Source organism: Salmo salar, chromosome ssa21 (genome assembly GCF_905237065.1).
Source record: "Salmo salar chromosome ssa21, Ssal_v3.1, whole genome shotgun sequence".
NCBI lineage: Eukaryota > Metazoa > Chordata > Actinopteri > Salmoniformes > Salmonidae > Salmo > Salmo salar.
In genome coordinates this window covers 29,362,491-29,387,638 of record NC_059462.1, presented here as the reverse complement: position 1 = coordinate 29,387,638, position 25,148 = coordinate 29,362,491, and the positions used below count along the sequence as shown (strand labels likewise).

Genomic DNA, 25,148 nt, shown 5'->3' with positions numbered 1-25,148 from the left:
TACAGATATGCATCTGTTGGTCACAGATACAGTGCCTTAAAAAAATTGTAGTGGTGTGGGTCAGAAAACAACCAGTCAGCATCTGGTGTGACCACCATTTTCCTCATGCAGTGCGACACAGCTCATTCGCAAAGAGTTGATCAGGCTGTTGATTGTGGCCTGTGGAATAGTGTCCTACTCCTCTTCAATGTCTGTGTGATGTTGCTGGATATTGGCAGGAACTCAAACACGCTGTTGTACATGTTGATCGAGAGCTCAGTGGGTGACATGTCTGAGTATGCAGGTCATGGAAGAACTGAGACATTTTCAGCCTCCAGGAATTGTGTACAGATCCTTGCGACATCGGGCCGTGCATTATCATGCTTAAACATGAGGTGATGGCGGCGGATGAATGGCACAACAATGGGGCTCAGGATTGCATCACGGTATCTCTGTGCATTCAAATTGCCATCGATAAAATGCAATTGTGTTCGTTGTCCGTAGCTGCCCATACCATAACCCCACCTTCATCATGGGGCCCTCTGTTCACAACGTTGACAGCAAAACGCTTGCCCACACGAAGCCATAGACGCTGTCTGCCATCTGTCCGGTACAGTTGAAACCGGGATTCATCTGTGAAGAGCACACTTCTCCAGCGTGCCAGTGGCCATCGAAGGTGAGCATTTTCCCACTGAAGTTGGTTACGACACCGAACTACAGTCAGGTCAAGACCCAGGTGAGGACGACGAGCATGCAAATGAGCTACCCTGTGACATTTTCTGACAGTTTGTGCAGACATTCTTTGGTTGTGCAAACCCACAGTTTCATCAGCTGTCCAGTTAGCTCAGGGGTTGGCAATTCCAGTCCTTGAGGGCTTGATTTGGTGTCACAGTTTTGCCCCAGCCCCAACTAACACACCTGACTCCAATAATCTCCTAATCGTGATCTTCAGTTTAGAATGCAATTTGATTAATCAGCTGTGTTTGCTAGGGATGGAGAAAAAGTGTGACCCCCAATCAGGCCCTCGAGGACTGGAGTTGCCCACCCCTGGGTCAGCTGGTCTCAGACCATCCTGCAGGTGAAGAAGCCAGAAATGGAGGTCCTGGGCTGGCGTGGTTACACAGTCTGTGGTTGTGAGGCCGGTTGGACGTACTGCCAAATTCTCTAAAACAACATTGGAGGCGGATTATGGTAAAGAAATTGACGTTAAATTCCCTGGCAACAGCTCTGGTGGACATTCCTGCAGTCAGCATGCCAATTGCACGCTCTCTCAACTGTGTTGTGTGACAAAACTGCACATTTTAGAGGGGCCTTTTATTGTCCCCAGCACAAGGTGCACCTGTGTAATGATCATGCTGTTTTATCAGCTTCTTGATATTCCACACCTGTCAGGTGGATGGATTATCTTGACAAAGGATAAAATGCTCCCTAACAGGGATGTAAACAAATTTGTGCACAAAATTTAAGAGAAATAAGCTTTTTGTGCATATGGGACATTTCTGGAATCTTATTTCAGCTCATGAAACATGGGACCAACACCTTACATGTTGCGTTTTATATTTTTGTTCAGTAATGGTTAAATCCCATGTTAAAGACTTACAGAAGCAGATATTGTTGGATTCAGCAGCAAAACGGTGTCAACACAACTGTGGTTTTTGATTGAGTCACCTTTTTGTAATTATACAGAGCTTCTCCTATTTGCTTTGGCAAGACATCTGTCGTCGCTCACGCCCCCTCCTACTAAAATGTCAGTTATGTGGGTGTGGCTGAGAAAAACACTGACAGATTGTCAGTTATCAGCACACCTGTGGAGAGCTCTCACAGCAAAGAACTCAAATGTTTATCTTCTTTTGTGATCCTCATATCCACTCCCTCAAAGAGTGCAAAGACTTGCAAAATCCATAGGAATGCACTTCCTTTATTTGTAATTCGCCTTCATTTTTTCTATTGTATTGAAAACATCTCTTTGGGACTAAATAATTTGCCCGACGGGGTTGTGTGTGTGTGAGACACATATTGAAGGGGTAGGCTTCATGCACTAACCATACAAGGATCTATGTTATCTTTTAACGTGGTATGCCATCTTAATTCCTGTTGCCTTCACACGCGAGCTCCAGCATTTCAAATGCAAGTTTCAATCCATTTTCACTTTCCCTGTAGATCTAATTGTGATGAAGCATAAAGGGGCCTGATCCCAAAGAAAAGCCTTTTTTCAACCACTGGAATGCATTCATTGCCATGCTCACAAGATCTTTCATTGGGAAAATTGGCTTGATTCCGCAGCTTACATGTGTATGCTCAGTGATTTGTAGAGGGGATTTTTAGGCCTTTTGGCATGTGCTGTGTCTGTTGGCAGAGGTTCCTTTAGACTAGTGAGACTGCTGGAGCAAAAGCCATTGCCTCAACACCTCAATGTGTCAGCATGGTGTCTCTGGAAGGAAGACTGGCTGCCCATTTAGTGCTACTACCGCCAGGTAAAGCCTACTGTACTGTCAGTGGAAATTGACTCAGCGTTCATGTACTCTGTGTTCATCAAATCATATTCCCATGCAGTATGTGGGGATAGTGACATCGCAAGACACTTTCAGTTTTTCCCACTGTGTAATTCTGTGGAACCCACAATGGTTTATTTTGAATCATTTTGAACCCCTGCTCATCACATACCATAGCCTATACTTGTTTTTAGGGGAAATATGAACCACTGCTCATCACATACCATAGCCTATACTTGTTTTTAGGGGAAATATGAACCCCTGCTCATCACATACCATAGCCTATACTTGTTTTTAGGGGAAATATGAACCACTGCTCATCACATACCATAGCCTATACTTGTTTTTAGGGGAAATATGAACTACTGCTTCCCCATCGCCTCCTGTCTCCCTTTTCTCAGTCCTGTGTCTCCTCCTTAACACTTCAGTGTCCAGATGGTCTTCCAAACCCGCTCCGTGGGAGTGGAGTGGAGAGAAAGTGAGACCGAGCAAAGCGAGTGCTAACTGAGAGACCACAGTGTGTAATTGAGAACTGTCAGGCAACCCAAGTGTAGGGCCCTGATTGCTCCATGTTCCTCCCAGAAGCCAGGTTAACGTTTCAACATGTGCCCGCCCTACGCACTCCATAAAAAACAAGTCAACTTTTCACTGGCAATGGCATAATAAAAGCTGCTAATGAGCTGATTAAAGACTCATAAACACAGCTCCCTGACTCGGGTGTAATTTGTTACGTTGTTGCCTTTTTAAGACATTCTTATTCTCATGCAAGTGTCTTTGTACCATACCAGTAAAACATTTGCCCATACTGTGTTTTACGCTCATCGAATGACTCTGTCTCTCTCTCTCTCTCTCTCTCTCCTTATATATATATATATATATATATATATATATCTAATATGTAATGTTCTCTGAGATTGAAGTGAGACATCCAGAATGCTCTGGCCAAAAGTTCACTATCTAGCTCTCATTTCTCCTCTCACGGAAGGTCTCCATCTCTGGCTCATCAAAGATGATTCCCCCTGCTGACCAACATATTGGACTTTCCCATACGAGGAAGCGGTGGTGGAGTCTGACAGTTAGCTGCTGGGTCTCTGTGTTGGAACTGGGGCAGAGAGTCTAAATTGATTGGGGCTGAATGGTCACTGTGGTTTGGGCCTGTCCCAGTGGCTGGCCAGAAGCAGCAGCCCAGCAGTGGTTCCTCTCTGGGAGACCCTCCTACTGGCTATAGCAGTACCACTGGTTCTGTAGCAGTACCACTGGTTCTGTAGCAGCCAGCTAGCAGCACCAGGAACACATCAGCCTCTAGCCACTCTATCCTATGAAGGTTCTGAACACATGCCCCTTTTTCTGCGGTGGCATCTGATGTCTGATCCCCTTGGACATGCATGAACGTTCATGTTTTATTACATTTAGCCTTATTGAGTTTGATTAGTTGAGGGCGAGCTGTTGTATTTACAGCGAGAGGAATTTGACCATTATTGGTGTATTTTCATTTTAAATTCTTCATCTGATATGTTGGGCTAGACGACTTGCGCTGCAGTCTCTTCTAGGATCCGCTTTGATCCCAACATCCAGTAAATAAGTTCCACATGTTTGAAAAGGGAATCCCAAGAACATTTTAACTAGGGGTATTATCTATTAACCATCCTCTCTGTGTACAACTGGAAGAGGTTGGGAGGGAGCGAGAGTGAGGCTGTATCGGGTCCAGACATGAGGTGGAGGAGTGAGCTGGGGGGGGTTATGCTGATGCATTTTCGTAAGGAATTTGTCAAGGGCAGAAGAGCCAGACAAAAAATTATAGCTATTGAATGGATTTTGGGAGTCGCAGCGACTGTGCTCTTTGCTCTATTCTGAAACGAATCCGCTTTGGCCCTTGGCCTGTTACCTTCTTTTGTAGAAAATTGTTGATTTTCTTTGAAAGTATGTGGGGATTCTGTAACAAAGAGGTGTGAATGCTGATTGTGGTGTGTACCGTGGAAGTGGCTGTGTGAGGTGCTTGGCACTCAGAGGGGAGAGCGAGTGAGACAGAAAGAGAGCAAGGGAGCGCGAGAGAGAGTACCCTCTCAGGCTTCGCTCACACTTAGCTCTTTAATGTGGCTGGCTCTTTGGAGCACTGACACCCTTCCTTCTCCCTTTCACAGTGCCTGGAGCCCTGCAAGGAATCCTGGGACCTGAAGGAAAATCAGTGCCAGGACTTATGTGAGGTACGTATGTCACTATTGCCACCACCTCTGAGTTTGAGTGCTCCCTCTGGAGTGGGAAAATTCAATAAGGGGAAAGTCTGAGGGAACGAAGAGCGTCAAGTAAAGTGGAGGCTCTTTTTTTCTCTACTGTAATGTAATGGCACTCTGTGTAAGATTGAATCAAAGCTGTTTTAACTTACTCACCACTCAAATTAGTCTTCAGGTTCAATGTAAACAGGACAATCCCTGTTAGCTCGCTGACCTGCCTGTTCAAGCACTGGCACACTCAACGCTACAAGTCACCTGACACACATTTTTAATTTGCCTTTTCTTCTGTACACCTCTTCCCTTTCCTCCTCCCCCTCCTACCTCACCCTCTTCCTCCCCTTCTCCTCCTCCTACCACCTCCTCGTGCCCCTCTACCCTCCAGCCCCTCTTTCCCAAGAAGCACTATGAGTGTTTGACTAGCTGTGAGTTCCTGAAGTCTGTAGAAGGGGTGAAACAGGGGGACTGCTCGGCCCCTGAGAAGGCCAGTGGCTTCGCTGCAGCCTGCGTGGAGAGCTGTGAGGAGGATGGAGAGTGCTCCGCTGTCAAGAAGTGCTGCTCCAATGGCTGCGGACACACCTGTCAGACCCCCAAGAACCTCTACAAAGGTACAATGACACGTCATAATAGGACATGTACTGTACAGGCGCCGTATGTGACATCATTGGGTACAACACTAAAGCTAGTTACTGTACACAGGCCTTTGTCATATTCGGTTATTCAAATACAGCAGTAGCTTTCTGCGCCTTAACTTTTGTAAATCATCTTCTGTTATTATTTAGCTAGGCTATGCCTTTTTAGCGGTATGTGTTTGTGCATGCACGATGTTACACGTTTCATGAGTAGTGCTGCAAAATCCATTTAGCTATGCAGTGAACCATACATTTAATTTTATTCAAAATAGACCAATATTTCACTTGAGTTTCTTTGTCTCCACGCAATCCCCACATTCTGTACATGCTGTATTTTACGATACATCCAGTGTGTGAAATTGTTCTAAATCAGCTTTAGGCTCACAAATGGAGGGGGAGAGAGGGAGATCTGTTTTAATGGGACTGCCTGAGGTGATATGCGGGATGTTTAGAGAGGAGGAGAGCGCACAGCCCATTGTGGAAGAGCGAGAGAAGACTCTCTCAGTGCCTCTGGGCCGGGAGATAGAAGCTGGAGCTTCTTCAGTTGTGTTTGTCAGCAGCACACTGACTCTCTCTGGCTGCTGACAGCCTTGGACCATAACAAGGCACAAGGCAGGAGAAGTGGAACGCCTGAAACCTGCCTTTTTCAGTCTTTGAAGCAATGCAGTGACAGAGCTGTGGTTATTTTTGAAGTGCAGACACAGACGTGTGTGTGTGTGTGTGTGTGTGTGTGTGTGTGTGTGTGTGTGTGTGTGTGTGTTGAAGCATGCATTAATATATATTCTGAAAGAATGGATGTACAGTAAAGGCAATGTCATGGACAGGAGATTCTCAGCCTGTGTGGATGGAGAAAGATAAAAGGAGAGGTATCATTGAGGAGTTGAATACAGGAATATACTGTACAATTAGATACATTCACCATAGAGAACAGACAACAGACAAACGTATATAGAGCCAAACAGTTGACTGTCCTGTAAATCCTAATCCAAACACAGCCTATGATTGATCTGTATTGGTATCAGATTTTCACCTGTTTTAATTAGCAGTCTGCTTTACGTCATGATTGAATTCCAATCCTGATCTCCATTGTTGAAGGTGTAATTATGTGCTCACGGTGTGGAGAGAGTAATTGTTTCTGTATGTGCACAAGTGTGTGTTCAGGATGATCCATAATGCTGGAAGCCATTATTCTGACGCGAGCCGGGTGAAATGGAGCGTTTCCCCCGCGGAGATCGCTCTCAGATGTGTGTGTGTGTGTGTGTGTGTGTGCCCTGTGTGTGTGTGCAGGTGAAGGTCCCCAGCGAGTGTGTGACAGCGGAAGAGTGCGCTGTAGAAAGCAGAGCTCTTTGTGCGTGTTATGTCTTTTGAACATAAACACACAGAAGACCACTACAGGGCCTTGGTCCCATATGTAGAGCTTTTCTCTTGACATCAACAGAACTCAGTGATATTCCATACTATTCACCAGACTGTAACGTCTTTTTTGTTCAAAGCTGTACTAGCAAAGTGGAGTTTTGAATAAGATATGTCTCTCCCCCTTTTCCCTCAGCCATGATGGGTTGGCAGTCATTTGTGATAGATGGTTATTCTGTCACCATACTGGAGATCACTGGAGACCAGTGTGGAAAGGCAGTCTTGTTCTCAGCCCGTGTCCTTATGTAAATCTGTCAGTCTTTACTTATGGTCTCTCTCCCTCTGGAGACACTGTGATGCTTGATCCTCACACTCGCCAGCCGTCGTCCTCCCCAGCCATTCACAGCTCCACACCACTAATGGATTTAAAAGATTGAACAGTGCATGACCATCCTGGGGTATGGATGTATTGCTGCCTCTGTGCTCCAAAACAAAGACGGTCATTTGATGCACGTAAAATGTGAAGCAAATCTTCGTTGTTAACCATCAGGGACCCATGTAACCAGGTATATTGATGACTCTGGGAACTATGGCATGACACTGAGCACTCATCGGTGTTTCAAGTGAATGGGAGGCCATTGTACTACAATCACCTTTTGAAGAATGTATTGTTGGATGTGTTCCTCCCACCTTGATTGGTGCTTGTTTGCCACGGCCCCTGTAATTAGCCAGGTCATTATGACAGTGTGTGTGGGAGCACTCAGCATTATAATCCAGGAGCGTTATTGTTGGCACGCTCAGCTGAATGAATGCTCCGCTCTTGATGACTGTTCGTCAAGGTGAACTTCATGGTTATGTTTTTTGGATGGGGCAGAGCAAGCATGTGGCCATTGGAAGATGAATCCTGTTAGTACGGTTCTTGGATGGGATCTGGCCCCATAGGGGTAGTCTTTTGTAGGGGTGCAAGCTAAGAGAGGGTTTAGGGTTTGTCACTTTGCTGCATGTGGATGGATGTTGGATGAAGAGACGGGATGTGTGTGTGTGTGTGGCTGAGGGAAGATGAATCATGGCGGAGGGAGTAGGAATGCTGTGGTATTGTGTTCATCACACACACTCTCTCACACACACACACACACACACACACACACACACACACACACACACACACACACACACACTGGAGCTGTGAAACCTCAGCACAATGGCACACAGCTGTTCCTCTGTGTAGAGCCTCTATCTACGAGACTCCAGACTGACTCTATATGTGTCTGTCAAATGGGCCCACCTTCATCTCCCACCCGCAATTTAATGCGTATCAATCAATCACGTTAAAAATACTCAATAGAGATGTAACAAGTTGAAGCAGCCTGCTTATGCAGCACCGGCAATTCAACACTATTTTGAGCACCTTGTTTGCAGTTACTTTGACTTGAGTGTGTGTTTTTTATACTGTGTGCATTTCATGAATGCAGAGCAGCGCTAGGCGCTCGCTCTCCTCGGTTCGAGGGGAGAGGTCCTTGGGTAAGTAAGTGTGTGAGAACGGCAGGTGATTTATTGAGAGGTGTGGGATTTATTCAGTGTTCTTCTGTACTCCTGAACGCTGCGTTTCCAATCTCCATCTCATTAACACTCAGCCCAATGCTCAATCAACAACTCACTACATCTCAGCTGAAATAAATCCTCCAGGAGAGAGTTAGTCTGTCATGGACACTCACTTTTCCCTACACCGCACACTTAATAAATCGGATTTATCGCACATGGGCACATTGACAGAGTTTAAATGGGTTGAATGTGAGGGACAATGAGGCAAACGGATTGTACACGTGTGTGTGTTTGTGTGTGTGTGTGTGTGTGTGCGTTTGCATGTGTTTTGACATGGAGAGAAGATAATGTAAGCTCCTAGGCTTTCCACTACCTCACATACCCAGAGCCTAACTGTCTGTGTCCTCCCCAAAGAGACAGCTGGTAAAACACATTCTCTCTATCCAAGACTATATCACGGTCTGCCACAGCACCATGACCATGATATTGACCCAGTGGACTGTCTCGAACAGTGTCTGTCAATCGCAAATCTCTGATGCTTCTCCCAAAGTCTTTCTCACAGTGATGATGTTGTGTCTGTCCTCAATCAAAGATTATCTATTATATTGACAAGATAGCCAAGTGACCGCTCTAACAATGGAAATACATGTCCTCAATGATTGAAGGCAGGCGAGATCAGGTGGGACCATTCTAGACATTGAGAGGGCAGATACACGTGTGAACAACAGGCATAACTAAGTGGTTTTTCTCAAAGTTGCCATAATGCCATGTGATGTTAATACATTTATAACAGCCTAAATATTACGAGACTTCTATTCATTCAAATAAGCCTCACGTAATTCGACACTCTCATAGACCTCCATACAAAAAAGGACTTATCTAAATCACCTGGCTTCGCCTCTTCCTCTCTGCCTAAAGTCACTCACAGTGATGATGTCATGCCCCATTCTCTCCCTAACTCCGTCTCACAGTGATGTCAATGAATGTTTTCAGGAGCACCCCTGAAGCCCAGAAAGGAGCTGGTGTTTGTGGAGCAGCCGTCCGGAGGCCTGGTGATCCGCTGGTCCTCTAAGTTCAACATCTCTGTGGAGCCTGTCCTGTACGTGGTGCAGCGCCGCTGGAACTATGGCATCCACCCCAGTGAGGATGACGCCACAGAGTGGGAGACCGTGGCACAGGTAGGGCACCACACCAAGCTCCTTCTCTGACTACCTCGATGCTGCTGGAGGATTGCGCTTTCATTCACATACAGTATATTGTGATCAAATAATTTAGTTTAGTTATCCTAAATGAATTACATGGTCAGTGCTTTTTAGGAAGATGAAGAATCAGTGATGCATTATTTGGTGGAAAAACCAACCCTAAAACTAAACCATAATATGTTCTCCACAAAAGAGATGGACATAGCAATGTCGGGGTGGTACTCCACAGCTGTGGAAGCACTGCACTCAATCACGCTGTCGCACACTGTTGCACATTCCTTAGTCGCAGTGTCTTTGAAAGTTTGGCAAAGAGAAACAGACAGATGACTGATGTGGCAGCAACACTCACACGAGCCGCGACCCTGTGTGACCTTTAACCCCTGTGTGCCTGCTCTCTCCCATCTGTCGCTCAGACTACAGAGGAGCGCATCCAACTGGCCGACATCAGAGCCAGCAGATGGTACCAGTTCAGAGTGGCTGCCGTCAACGTTCACGGGACCCGCGGGTTTACTGCCCCTAGCAAGCACTTCCGCTCCTCCAGAGGTAGGCTATGTCTGTGTCTGGCAGAGTGTGGGGGTTGGGTGTGTGTGTGTGTGGCCCCTACTCAGTATCAGTTCCTGTGTGACACTCTATCCTTCCATTTGCTACAGTCAAGGGCTATGAACAGGTGGAGACTTTGGGACAATCCATTACAGCCTGATTTGTCTCAGTAATGGCCAATTTCCCCATTTTGTTCATGGACAAATCGTTTTTTTTGCATGTTTGTGTGTGTGTGTGACTTTTGCCTGAAATTCAATCAACCCTGCAGTGAGGGAAACCCCCACACTGCAGTGACGTAACATTTGTTCCCGTGCTGGAATATTCTGCAAGATTACACCCGTAATGCTCACATTTATTAAAAGCAAATAACAAAATGGTTTTGGCGCAGTGTCTTTAAATATCCATCACAACCATACGTAATCTGTTTCTTTTTCTTTCCCCTACCTAACAAACCTGAACCGTAAGTCCTTTTATTAAGCATTCCTCGCCCCTCCGTCCCTAAAGTTGTCCACTGAGCTAAATGGAGATTGATGCACACTGATGCCGAACAGAGCACAGAAAGTCATCAGAAACCCCTGTGCGTGCAGAACATGTGCTTTTCTATATAGCGATGCAACCACACCTTTGTACGTTTAACTCTTCAAAGGTGGGGCTTTCCCTCTTTACAGCCGTATAAAATATAATATGTCCGAATTAGTCAGGATATTGCAGGTTTCAACTGCATGTAAGTTATTGTCTGGCTTCCAGGGAGAATGAGGTAAGGTAGGCTGCTCAGTGCTTCAGATCTGTGTTACAGATTAGCACTGTGTTTGATAGTGGGCTGAGACTGTGCTGATGCCTGTCCTACTCTGAGTGTTCCTATGTTGAATGACTCTAAACAACCCATTAGTCTGGATTACAGGTTTATGAATGTAATATTGTGTCTAGATTTCATCTGAGGTAGAGCAGATAGTTTAGTTTGAAGTGTAGAGGCAGAGCTGTGAGCAACGTACTGCAGTTCACTGGGATCAAGTTGATTTGGCTCCAGATTTGACCCTTCGTCTGAGTTCTTGTGGTGCGTTTGCTTTACCAACATGGCTTGTCTTCATCTTCGATATGAATAGCTGAGGAAGTAATGAAGGCATTTTTTGTTTTCCATAGTCTATGACAAGATTGTGGTGCAATATTCACCAGGAAACCAAAACAAAGCACCTTGCTTCATCCTCATATGTTTTGTGGTAGTGGTAACTGTATGCTGCCTGAATGACCTTTCTTGTCATTTATATTCTAACATGAAGTCCCCTGGGTGTTCTGACAGGCTGTGTGACATCTCCAGACACCAGGTGGAAACAGGATTGTGCTGCAGGCCTGGAAACTGACCTCCAATCAGTCCCATCAGTCCCACAACACTGATGGATGGATGAGAGCTGCCACTTGATGAGCGATTGATTCTGTCATTCCATTGTTATTTACATAGCTCAGCCTGATCATCTGATTGCAATTTCGCACCACCATACTTTGTTTTGGCAATTTGCAAAAAACTCACAGCATATTTATATAGCATGGATAACACTAGCTGGTTCACTCAGAAACGATGTGTCCAATTGCACTTTGAAACCTCAAATATGTTTCAGGTGGGAGAAGGAAGGAAGGGGAGATGAGCTAACAGTAACAGGGCTGTAGTCTCCATCATTTTCTCATTAACGGGCCTTTCCCTCTGGTCTGGCATCTGGCCCTGCCTCTGCCTGGCCCTGCCTGGGACCCTGGCCTGACATCAGTACTGACTATATGTGGCAGCCGGCAGCAATCCTGGGGCAGACCCCATCTGGCCAGGCTCTAAACAAGCTCCGCAACATCATCTTACACATGCACGCTAGGTAGACTCAAGTTAAGATGGAATGTGAAAGTGAGCAGCATGTGTTTGGTGACCACTGAGCCGAGCTCTCCGTCCTGTGTAACGCTGACGTGACGTGACACCTGTCATAACATTTCATGACAGATTGTCAGTGGTGGACTAATGACTTTACACCATCATACTGGCTGGGCCTCTCCATATGGGCCCCTCTTATTCTGGTCTCTCAGCTGCACTGCAAAGCTGTCTTAACTGGTGCAAATGTATCCTGGTTAAACCAAACGTCTGATATGATTTTAAGCAAGGATAAACACATTGTGGTTTAAGTGATCGTCCATTTGAATTCATCTCAATTTTTTGTTGATTTGTGTTTTTTCATTGGTCTGTGAATCTCCAGCCACTTATTAGCACCAAAAAACCATCGCTGCTGTCACTTTTCTGCCCGTGCCGTTATTTGTGGTCGCTCCCAAATTGTACAAACAAAAACAGCTCCATCATGATCTTTCTGTCTTCCATTAAGAAACAATAGTCTTTCTGTGTCTAACATTATCCTCCTCAGTCAATCCCTGAATTAAAGCTTAACAGCTGGAGGGAGAGAGAAGGAGAACTGCTGTGGATTACATGACATTAGAGTACTGTGTTCCTGGTCTCTCTCCAGATCCCGCCGCCCCTCCCAGACCAGCCAGCCTGCGTGTCACCAACATGACGCTGGGTGCTGAGGGGACGGTGTCAGCCCGTCTCAACTGGACCCTGCCCTCGGAGCCCGACATCCCCGTCCATCACTACAAAGTCTTCTGGAGCTGGACTGTTCCCGGCAAGTCGCTGGTGCCGTCCAAGAAGAAGAGGAGGAAGACCACCAACGGGGTAAGCATCAGCTCTTCTCTTCCCGTCTGGGTGATGTGTCTGCGGGTTGGGAGGCTAGACACCTGAGGGCCTGGATGGGCTGGTTGGATCAGACCCATCTCAAGCTCAGCCTCGCTCCCCTAGTCTCTACACTGTATATAAGAACCACAGGCCCCACAATGGAAAAAGATCAGCAACGTAAGGCATTTAAATACATAAACTCTTAAAGCAATCGCTCATGCAGCACGGCGCACTGCAGGCCTTTTTCATTGTTTTATTTCCTCAAACAAATTAAATTCCCCTTAAACGCTTGGTTAAGCTTTGAAAGAAAACATAACATATGTTTTCCTCATTTACGGCTAGATAGTGTCACAGGGATGTGTTCCTTGGATAACTTAACCCATATTTGTCAAGGTTACTGTTATTTAGATTGACTACTGGTAACCGAGGATAAGTCAAGGTCCTTTAGCCCAGTGGTTTCTTATTAATTGAATAACAATTAACAAGCTGTCAAATGAAGTGGTTTAGCAAGTGCAATAGTATCAAATGTCTGTTTAGCTTAGCATCGCTATGAGAATAAAGCAAAAACGCTATTGTCTAGACAGTCATTCCACTTGTGCTGACTTAGAATCTGGAATTAGTGTTGGTAACCAGATGCAGATGTAGCATGGAGGTGAGAAAGCTGGGAGACACCAGATATCTTTTGATACTTTGGCACCTCAGGGCTTTGAAAGCAACCTGCTGATGGTGGAATATCAAAACAAGCACTGGTCAATAACTGGAGCCTATCAGGCTCATGCTGCTGGAGGAATGCTGAGACCTAAACACACCGTAACGAAGCCCCAGGGGATGGGAATAACACGGACCGTAAAGCCTCAGGCCTAAGACTCTATCACTATCTCCTCTCTCTCCATGTTGGTTTAGACCAGCACACGTGTTCCCAATAAGGATGGTTCTTATTCCCACAGACCTGGCTGGGACTGGGCTAGCCTGGGCTGGGACTAGACTGGGACAGGGATCTGAGTCATCTGTTTTGAGTGATATGGTTGTGTTCTGGCCACATTGTGTTCTGGCTGTGGTTGAAGTGGTGTTGTCTCTGGGATTTCAGGCCCAGAGCTGGGTGGATCTGGAGGGCCTGCTGACTAACAATAGCTACACAGTGGAGCTGCAGGCAGTCACCTACTGGGGTCAGGTGCGTCTGAAGAGCTCCAAGGCATCACTCCACTTCAGCACTGCTGCCCAGAACAATGACTCTGGTAAGGCATCATGGGACATCGAGTCTAAACAAGGCTGCACCCATCTGACTTAGTGATAAATAATGTCACTGTTTAATTGTTTTTCTGAATACATTTTACAGTATTTATTAGCATAACTATTGGTAAGATCGTAGATGTTTAAGCATACTGTAACCTTCCCATATTAGAGCTTTGAGCTGCATTTGGAGATTTTATGAGATTAGCTGGACTAGAAATCCAATGTTAACTTTTCTTTTCCTTCTCCAACGCAGTGAAACCAGTGTCCAAGAAGGAGGAGGTTATGATGCCTGTTGGCTCCACCCTTGGCAAGCGCCCGGCCGGCCCTCTGGAGGTGGGCACACCCTTCTACCAGGACGGCCAGCTACAGGTCCGCATTTACTGGAAGAACCGAGGGGGTACGTACCATATTATTGTAACGTGTGTGGGCCTTGGCGCCGACCCTACTGTAATTACCACATCATTCTGCCCTTCATCAGGCATCCTTGCATCCTTTTATTGGCTAATCAATGTCGGGAAATTATTGGTTCTCAATTGAGTTAAATCTGTAGGAAAAGCTATTGTAGATCAACTAAATGAAACGGGTTGTCTTTGAGCTCAGGGTGAGTTTAAATCTACTGTGGACCAGGAGGAACGGCGGTCTAGGATGTTCTGTTAGCTGAAGAACAGTAAACACCGGAAACGAGAGGGGCTCTGTATGCTGGGGTTTATTGACAGCTGTAGTTAATATGAGCCCTCTCTCATATATTAGTGTTGAAACCGTCAATTTTGTTTTACAAGACCTGACGTCACCCTCCAGAAACACACGGACGACATGAAAGAGTTAAAACATTCACCGCACGGCAGTGTCCACAAACTCCTTAGACCCCGTTCCCCAGCCCCTACGAAAATATGGAAACCTTGAAAGGCGTGCTCCAAAGGTAGCCAGTCAAGTCCCATTCACTGGACTATGTTATGTTGCTAATATACACTACCGTTCAAAAGTTTGGGGTCACTTTGAAATGTCCTTGTTTTTGAAAGAAAAGCAAAAAAAAAATTGTCCATTTTAAAATAACATCAAATTGATCAGAAATACAGACATTTGATACTATTGCTAATGTTGTAAATGACTATTGTACCTGGAAACGGTAGATTTTTTGAATGTAATATCTACATAGGCGTACAGAGGCCCATTATCAGCAACCATCACTCCTGTGTTCCAACGGCACATTGTGTTAGTTATTCATTTTAAAAGGCTAGAAGGCCAGCATCCTGGAGTCACCTCTCCACTGTTGACGTTGAGACTGGTGTTTTGAGGGTACTATTTAATGAAGCTGCCAGTTGAGGACTTGCGAGGTGTCTTTTTTTCAAACTAGACACTCTAATGTACTTGTCCTCTTGCTCAGTTGTGCACTGGGGCCTCCCACTCCTCTTTCTATTCTGGTTAGAGCCAGTTTGCGCTATTCTGTGAAGGGAGTAGTACACAGTGTTGTACAAGATCTTCAGTTTCTTAGCAATTTCTCGCATGGAATAGCATTAATTTCTCAAATGAAGAATAGACTGACGAGTTTCAGAAGAAAGTTCTTTGTCTCTGGCCATTTTCAGCCTGTAATCGAACCCACAAATGCCGATGCTCCAGATACCCAACTAGTCTAAAGAAGGCCAGTTTTATTGCTTCTTTAATCAGAACAACAGTTTTCAGCTGTGCTAACATAGTTGCAAAAGGGTTTTCTAATGATCAATTAGCCTTTTAAAATGCTAAACTTGGATTAGCTAACATAACGTGCCGTTGGAACACAGGAGTTATGGTTGCTGATAATGGGCCTCTGTACGCCTATGTAGATATTCCATAAAAAATCTGCCGTTTCCAGCTACAATAGTCATTTACAACATTAACAATGTCTACACTGTATTTCTGGTCAATTTGATGTTATTTTAATGACAAAAAATTTGCTTTTCTTTAAAAAACAAGGACATTTCTAAGTGACTCCAAACTTTTGAACGGTAGTGCATGTCATCGCCAAGCCAAACTCCACAGAGCGGAGCCAGGAATGCCCAGGCTGGCCTGGCTGAGGAGAGGAGAGGCCCAGTGGTGCTTCTGATGGAGAAGCCATCTGCTGAGTCGCAGAGAGAGAAAGAGACCGAGAAGAGACGGAAGTCTTCCTGGTCCAGAGTGATTAGCAGGGCTGGCCCGGGCTCCGGAGGCTGAGTGATTGTGACTGGGTTGGCTAAGCTTTCAGTCCCAGAGTGTTGTGGAGTTAGTTCTGGGCTCGCTCCATGGCCTAGCCTGGGGGGATGAATACACTACACTACGCTGCAGCAGTCCTAGTCTGGCAGGGTGATGGTGTGGTGGGCACAGACTCAGCCTCTAACTGGGCTGATGATGGATGGCTCTGGGTCTGCCTCTGGGTCTGCGTCTGACCACCCGGGTTATACTGAAAGAAGGAGAGCGAGAGAGAGAGAGAAACCTGGTCCCTGATAGCCTAGGATCAGGTTTCTCTTCATCAGACTCTGTGTTCAGAACTTCAGACTGAGGGACAGATTAACTCAACGCTGCTGATTACTGCACACGCTCATTCTGAGGCAGCTCAGCATTGGGACACATCTGGTCAAGTAGGATGGTCTATCTGTACTGTTTCATGAGACATAGGTTTATAAAGGACTGTCTCATAGGGTGAGATACAGACAGACAGGCAGACAGACAGGCAGACAGAGACAGGCAGGCAGACAGACAGGCAGACAGACAGACAGACAGACAGACTTCTGAGGCGAGCTCTCAGCCTTGATTTATGTAACTGCCGCGCTGCTCTATACCTGATTTAATGTTCCTTCCCTTTTTTTTACGTACCTCTTCCTCTCTGTCAGCTCGGCTACGCATATCTTGTTTATTTTCCTCTAATTTCCCGCTTCCCCTTAATTCCTCTTTTCTGCTTCCAAACTGCTGGGAGGCTGAGCACGCCAGATCCGTGTCGAAACCTTCAAAGGCCTCCTTTTATCTCCCAACCGCAATCCAGGCCCCTGCCAAGGGCTAACACAGCGTAACTCAATTATTAATCGGAGAAGTATAATTTCACATCTGAACGCACACAGCCAGATGAATAATAATTCCTGTAAAATAACAGGGGGCAATGGGAGCATAAACAGCGCTGATTAGCCAATGAGGGTCTACGGTTTAGTAATGAAGCGAACTGGGGCTGGGACCCGGGGTTTGAGACTGGCGCTGGTTCACCATTGCTGAGGGTAGTCCTTTAAACATGGTCACGTTCCGTTGATGAGATGATTCAACACAACATTTAGGAGAAATATTTGAATGTATGTATTTAGTCGTTCACTCTTTTTATTTCTTATTTTATTATGTTGACATTGTCACGTTGAGATGAGTCACATTAGGAAATGTAAGAATCGTGTTTTAATGCGTTTCACCAGCTAGTGTATCAGCAGCATCTGTTAATGCCTGATAAGATCAGACTGATGGTGGGACACTAAAAGAGAGTACTCAGACAGTCTGACTGGGTGTTACTGTAAGATAATGTATTATACGATAAGATCATTTTATCCAACAAGCAAGTATCATGTCTGATAATGTCTTTGTCATCGGGTCCTTTGTTGTTTTTGCACCAGGTCATTGACTACTCTCATCTCTCTTCCTCTTCCTCCTCTCCTCCCAGATCCTTTGGTGAGTCGTTACCATGTCCAGTGGATGCCTGAGTACTGCAGTCACAACGAGACCAGAGGACCAGAGAAGTCAGTCACACAGGTCTGTCTCGTACCCCAAATCATCCTTCTATCAAAGTACAGTCATTGCTCCAAGTGTGTGTGGCTGTGTCTTGTTCAAACACGAAGCAGATTTCATTTCTTTAGGAAAGCAGCTCTAGTGTCGGAACCAAACATCATGTTGTCATACAGAGTCACATGTATTTATTTTCCAATATATTTGACGTACAGTAGGTTTTTAAAGGACCAAAGAGTTTGGTCTGCTTTGTGTTTTCATTTTTGTCAAGAAAAAAATATAGCGACGCTGGTATCGTCACAGCCCTACAACTCAGTGGTATGCAATGTGCCCGCCAGCCTTTTGTCTGGCACTAAGAAAAGACATCTCGTGTAAAGAAAAGGGCCCCACTCAGCGCCTCAGTCCTGCTGTGCAGCTTTGCAGCGGGTAAATCAGCGACTGTTGTTTTGATTATGACTCAGTCGGTGTGGTCAAACATGGTGCACTGCCCAAACATGGTGCGCTGTACTAAAACAATGTTTTCGGGAATGATGGACCATGCACCCCCAGCATGAGCACATTGGGTGCAGGGGCTGGGTGTATGTGTGTGTGTGTGTGTGTGTGTGTGTGGGAGGGGGGGGCGCTGATTGAACTCAGCGCTGTTCCAGGATGGCATAGGCCTGGCAAGCAACACATTCTTCAGGGAGCCCTTCTCTGGTTGCTAGGAAATACACATCCTTTTTCTAGAGATCCCTGGGAAGGATTCCAGCACAGCGCTGTCCTTGTCTCTTGTGTGTGAACATGGCGCCTTGGTTCATTTTTAATCAGGGCTGTTGCATATCAGAGAGAAAACACTTGCCCTCTGAGTTCACAACTATTAGTGTAGAATGTCATTATTACAAATGGAAGATTTAATTCCAGTGAGCCACTAACAGAGGCACATCCAATCCTTAAAAGTGGTCTCTTTGCTGTTATACAGATTAAAACCATCCATTTTCGGTGGATTGACAATGGAACCCTGTTTAAACTATCCTCCTTTTTAAATAAAGCCATACAATTCAGAACATTTATTACAGCAAATAATATGGCTAAACTTCAATGTACTGATAGAGGGTAAACCAATGTTTTTCAAGATAATGTATAGTATAAGGTATCATGTTTATGATGTACATTGGAAACAACTATGTTAAAATTGTCATACAAGCAGTTAATCAAGGTGTATGGAGTTGTATGCTCAATACAAAATGATAACCAACTCATCGCAGTTCTGTCACAAAAATGGAAGAGGCAATTACTTAAATAGAAAAGAGATAATTAGTTTGTCTGCCAAAAATGTATAATGGCTTAAAATGACCAATGTAGAATGTGTCAGTTTCACTTAAGGTCAAGAGGGTTAACAACTATGCCGCATAAAATTCAAGATGGTTGGGAACAGATTTACGATGTCCCAATAACATGGCATCGGGTTTATGAACTGATATACAAAACAACAATTGGCACATCAAACCTTTCTTTTCAATTTAAGCTACTATATAAAATTCTTGCTACAAAGTCAGTCAGTCAGCCTTGTGCAGACTGCCACGAGGAAACCGAAGCAATAGAACTTATCTTTTGGTACTGTCCATTGGTGGCTTGTTTTTGGAGTCCGGTCCAGTAATGATTGTTATGTCATAATATCAGAGCGCGGTTGGACCACAGTCAGTCAATAGGAAATATCATTGTGCTCTTGGGTAAAATGTTTATTTTGGGGAAAATTTGGACTGAAATGTTGCAGATAGAGAGTTTGAAGTCCCTAGTGAGACACCGTGGTAGAATGAAGTTATGTATTGCAAGAGGAAATGGTCATTTAATGAGAAAGCTGGGTTGATCTGTGGCTATCTGAAGGTTGGAATTAATGAGTGTGGGAATAAATACATACACACATGCACAGTATCATGTTTGAGGTCCTCCAATCAGGTGTGAGGGTGGGGATGTGATTATTGTATGTTTTGCATTTTTAGTTATTTCTGTTTTCTGTTTTGGTTTCATGCTGTGAGCAGTGTGTGTGCTGGTCCTGGTGGTTGGGTATGCTCGCTTCCATGCCCTCCCGGGTGTTGGGTGGGGCTTGGTCCTTCCCGCCATTGGAAAATCCCTTCGGGTCAAGGGCTTTGCCCTGCTGGCGTCTGGGGACGTGCTCACCCAATCAGCAGACTGATGGGAGTGGCCATTCATATTATATTGTATTGTTGTTTTAATTTGAAAAAATCATAATAAAAAAGATCAGCCACTCAGCAGGAAATCTTCATGTTTCCTGGAACAAATGTCTGAAATAATTCAATTAACATGTCATTTTCATTTCAAATGACCCCGAAATGCATTCTTTTCCCCTCGTCTTTATCAGATACCCCTTTTTATATTTGTGTTACACTTGGAACCCATCAAAATAATCAAATATTTTTTTTCATTGTAGTTTGGAGGACTAGTGGGTTAACCCTTAACATGTGAATGTTCAAAGTGGTTCAGTAATGTGGGCCATGTTCCAGGGCATAGGGAGGGAACCTGATCCTCTCTTGGCTCCATGTATTTAATTATCTGTGGTGGTTCCCTGGGACGTGACCTGGGCGATATCATGTCAGGGTACTGAACGTTTAATGTGTCTCTTGGCTCAGGAGAACTACATCAACCTCCCGGGCCTGCTCTTCTCCTGCAAGTACAAAGTCACTGTTCACATGCTCAAGTCCAAGAGGCGCGCCAAGGACGAGAGCACCACCTTCCTCACCCCGTCCTGCGCCACCATCAGGAGCAAGAGCCACAAACACATCCCCTGTCCTGGGGAGGAAGGTGAGTCAGCTGCCCAGTACAACCAGGTCATGTTATGTTCATACTCTTATTGTCATGTTGCATTATGTGCCCGACTCCAAGACTCTCCACACGGTTGTTGAAAGAGGCTTCTTCTTCTCATGTTATAGTAGATTTATTTACTATGACTCATTTCTTCCCAGCCTACCACATACAGTTTACATTATGCCAAGAATACATGTCCATCAGATGAGTGTTTTTCAACATAGTTATTCCGATCTCTCTCTCTGCAGCCCCACTTCCCAAAGTGTTGGCTAAGTCGGAGAATCTGACGGCGTCCTTCTCCATCCACGAGGGAAATGTCACAGGCAACTTTCTGTGGCGGGTGTCACAGGTCCTGGCCCATCAACGAATCACAGGCTTCCAGGTCACCTGGGCCGAGGTCACCACTGAGAGCCGACAAAACAGCCTGCCCAACAGCATCATCTCCCAGTCCCAGATCCTGCCTCCAGTAAGTCTATTCAACTCCGTTGTATTCAAATAACAATTATTCCTGTAGCGAAAATTCTTGTTTGGAAAGGTACATGCAGTCACTCACTTTAGAATTGGTTATACCAGGAAGTGGCTATTGTAATGTATTTGCTTTTGCTGTAGGACACAAAAGCTTAGCAAGGATTTGAAGGAAAATGTTATCAAGAATATATTGTACTTTTCCCAGGGACACTGCCCTCTGTGTGCTGACAAAATAAGTGTGATCTTCAGCATTTCATTATACAATGCCTGCCAGGAGAGGTGTTTTAAGGAAACACTGCATTGCCCTCTTTACACGAAGAACTAGATAAGCAGTGGTGTGCAATCATACACAGAGATCTGAGGGAGGCGTCCCGTTAGAAGTTCTCCTCCTCCTGTGTTTCATCTACCTTCCCTGCTTCCTCTTTCATCCTGTATGAGCGCGCTGAAAAACCCACTGTTTTACATAATCTCCTGGATCAACAACACGTTCCGCCTGTCTGCGCCACCCAGTGAGCCGCTCGCAGCTCTAAAAATAAAAACACTCATCACTACACTCAGTTTATCAGGCAGGGAAAGAGTGAAAACAGGAGAAGTCTTTATTTACCTCTGTGGCTGAATAGAGAGCAGGTGGTGGATGGGATATAGCCCAGGTTTACCTAACAGATAATTCAACATCTTAACATCAGAACGGACAAAAACTCTAGACTTCTAGGTGAAAAAAGTTACACAGGTACCAGAAAGTGATACTAGCCCTGAAGTCCAACCGAGATGAATGCTTTAAACAACAGTCTGTCTGGGAGAAAGGTATTCAGTCAGTCTTGAAGGACAATTAAAAGATACAACATTGCTGCTCAAATCCTTTACAATTGTAGAAAATGTTTCACAAAAGAAAATGGAAGCGGATAGAAAATGTCATTAGTGTGAGTTCTTGACTCCAAAAAGTAGATAAACTTTGATTTATCCTTGGTGTCTGAATGCTTCTTACATACAACATTTGGTATGTCAAATAATGTTTTCTACAGTGGCACCAAAGATGGTTAATGGTCTTCTCTTGTGCTTTAACCCCTTCAGGACCATAGTCTGCTGGTGGTGTCTAACCTGCGGCCAGCCACGTACTACAGACTGGAGGTCCAGGTGATAACGTCAGGAGGTGAGGGTCCTGCCACCATTAAGACCTTCCAGACCCCCAGTGTGTTACCAGTCCTTCAACACCGTAAGTACTCACTCACTGACTACAACTGTTGCTCTCCTCTAGTCAGCCACATGACTGTGTCCAGCTAGATTTAAACAGAGATACCATAGCTCATTTGAGCAAATCTGTGACTCTCCAGTGACCAGTATATTTCTTGCATGACCGCAGATTACTCTATTTTGATCATTATTCTGTAGTACCATTAGGAACTGAAATTGACATGAATTTTGTGTGTTGTAGGACCCAGACTCAGGCAGCACCATCCACATCACCAGAAGTCCTCAGCGGAGAGACATTGAGACCCCTGACCCATCAGACCCAGTGGGACAGGAACCAATGTCTCTCAGCACCTTCACCCAGGGAGGGAATACAGTGTGGAACCAAACAGCAACACAGCAGACCATGAAATCTGACCCCAACCTATGTGAAATGGGTTCACCTTCAGGCTGCACAGCATATGCTTTCCCTCAGTCCTTCCTGATTCCATCCACTGACTGGACTCTCTGCACCATACGGTTAGATGCATACTGATATGTAGGACTCTTTTCTTTAGGACTGGTTGGTTCATTCTCCTGTTATTTATGGGACACTAAGACTAAGTTGGTTAAGGAGTTTAGGAATTCTCAAACTGTTTGTTCCAATAGAAACAATAACAAAACAACAGTATATTATCAATTCCAATTGTATATCTTTGTATATCTAGAACTCAAAGATTGTTAGATTATAAAAGGACAAGAAAAAAGTAAATCACATTTTGTTTGAATGTCATGCTAACTAAATTGAAAACAGGTTAATAACAGTGGAGAGAACGGCATACAATTGTAAAACACAATCATGTATTCATTAAGAAAGGCGCGTGTTCACCTATTTATTTTTGTTTTACCAAGTAAAAAGATGTCGCTTAGGCATACCCTATGTACTGATGAATAATGTAACTAAAACCAGTGTAGTTTAACCCAGAATGTTTCTCATAGTATGTTGCATGTAGAAGTACATTTGAATTTAAACTGTAAATAAATGACAAGCTTCAAATTGAATGCTTGTGATGGTTTTGCATGTCAAACGTTAGTGTTCTGTAGGCATGAACATGTCTGTTACCTCTTTTGGATATGTTAGCAATGTTTCATTAACAGATAATTATATGGGGAATAATATGTCATGTTTATTAATGAAATTATAACTTTTATGTGGAAATTATGGAATTTTATGTTCTATGACTGCAGAAATATTTGTTGTGGAACAGTCAGTGAATGTCTATTTATTTATGTGTGTATTACAAAGTTTGATTTGTGTGTGTGTGTTGTGTTTTAGTCTAGTGTTTTTGAACCGGCAAAACATCTTGTAAAGACATTTTGTAAAAATGGAATTGTAAATATAGTCTCATGTTACATGTTATTTTTCCATGGTAGAAACTGTACAAACTGGTAAGTAATAAAATAATCCTTAACCTATTCCTTATGCTTTATCCGCTTAATTGAAATTGCTGTGAGGAGTCAATATGAAATGGTGTATATTGTCTAAACATTGGACTATTTGGCAGATACTGGTGCTTATGTTGGCTGTGTAGTCCATAACGCCAGACTCCAACACAGCATATTCACTGATCTCCACAGAAGCTTGAGACATACAGTCCAAATAAACAGGTCATTCAGAGCTTACCAGAAAGCCATGGCTGGAGTTGGGTGCCCTGGACATAATACTCTCCTTTAGACTACAGTATTGTGCCCTGCCAGTGGCGTAAAGTGTGCTGTTTGTATTCGAACAGCTTTAAATCCTTTTTGTCTCAATCCCTTCACTCTTTCAATACGCTGTGGAATGTTGACATTTTTGTGAGTACTTAAATTCTTCTGGTATGAGAGAGAATACAGTAAACTGTGGGAAGTCAACTGAAATTAGGATAGGCCAGAGGTTTCAGGTGTTTTCCTTGAGTTTTGATGTTAATCATACCTCACAGATGCTTTTGCTACTTAATGGTTATTTGTTGGCTGTGACGAGTCAGTCAGCTGTCTGCGGCTGACTCATACCTTCTACGCTTGTTGGGCCAGTAACACCCATACAACACCCATCAGTGCTGGCCAAGTGTGTTGCCTGATGTAGTTTTACATAGTCTGGACATCCTGACATTTGTTTTGAACGACCCAGCATGTTACACTTGGTTAGCCCTTATGTCCCTTGTAATGTCTACAGTGCTATTTTAGACCTCAAATTCTGGTTTGCTTTTCATATACACAACTGACAGACAGCCGATTTACTGTAGCTCTCCCACAGACCGCTAAGTGTTCTCTGCATATGGGTTTTATACAATGGTATGGTCTCAAGCTATTATGGAATCTATTACTGTTTATTAATGCAATATCATGAATCTGTGAAAAGTATGATAATTGCACTGTTTTGTGGTATATCAAGATTCATGTTCAAGATTATTGGATTAGTGTACTGTATATTGCCAAGTCTTCAATCCCAGTTGCTTTTCCGTGCGCGTGTATGCTTTTCCGTGCACGTGTATGCTTTTCCGTGCGCGTGTGTGTGTGTGTACGCACTATGCTTGAACAACTTTCTCTGTGACAACCGAGATCCTAGAAGTCTAGACTTTAGACGATTGGCTGCTGGGCCTCTAAGGACGTCCAAATTTCCAAGTGGTCAAGAACCAGCCTGGTCTTTCCACATTCGGCAGCTAGCTAATTATTCAGAATCCTGCTTTTCCCCAACTCAGGCCCTCTCCTCTCCAGTCAGTCAGAGGCTGTCTTTGGATGTGGCTGAGACTATGGAAGTGGCAGGCCACTCTCCTCTCAGGATGTTGTTTATGTACAGTTCTATTATGTCACAAGAGATTAGTTCATCTCAGTCCATGCACACTAATCCTCCCCTGTGCTGCTCTGTGCTCCAGGACCATGGCCAGTGTTTAGCCAAGGCCTCCTTTCTCTGTGAGCCAGCCCCTCTCCCTTTCAGCCTGTCACAGTCCTCTCTACACACACACCAAATACCACAGCCCTCAAGTGTGAAAATGTAAAAACAAAGGCCTCCATCCTCCTTTGAGCCACGCTGCACTAAGTCCAAGTCTCTGAGAACATAAAAGGAAAGA

At 44.5% G+C, this 25,148-nt stretch overlaps 1 protein-coding gene across 1 annotated transcript in view; it reads left to right on the top strand.

Annotated features, from left to right (window-relative positions):
- Positions 1 to 23,517, top strand: part of anos1 (anosmin 1) — a 55,227-nt gene extending 31,710 nt beyond the window's left edge. Inside the window, exons 3-14 of the mRNA XM_014164844.2 lie at positions 4,613 to 4,675; positions 5,085 to 5,307; positions 9,220 to 9,404; positions 9,842 to 9,971; positions 12,458 to 12,663; positions 13,751 to 13,898; positions 14,150 to 14,293; positions 17,543 to 17,631; positions 20,232 to 20,403; positions 20,655 to 20,872; positions 21,946 to 22,087; positions 22,307 to 23,517. Of these exons, the coding sequence (XP_014020319.1) occupies positions 4,613 to 4,675; positions 5,085 to 5,307; positions 9,220 to 9,404; positions 9,842 to 9,971; positions 12,458 to 12,663; positions 13,751 to 13,898; positions 14,150 to 14,293; positions 17,543 to 17,631; positions 20,232 to 20,403; positions 20,655 to 20,872; positions 21,946 to 22,087; positions 22,307 to 22,365 (1,779 nt within the window). The 3' untranslated portion in view covers positions 22,366 to 23,517. The remainder of the gene's footprint in view (positions 1 to 4,612; positions 4,676 to 5,084; positions 5,308 to 9,219; positions 9,405 to 9,841; positions 9,972 to 12,457; positions 12,664 to 13,750; positions 13,899 to 14,149; positions 14,294 to 17,542; positions 17,632 to 20,231; positions 20,404 to 20,654; positions 20,873 to 21,945; positions 22,088 to 22,306) is intronic.
- The last annotated feature ends 1,631 nt before the right edge of the window (positions 23,518 to 25,148 follow it).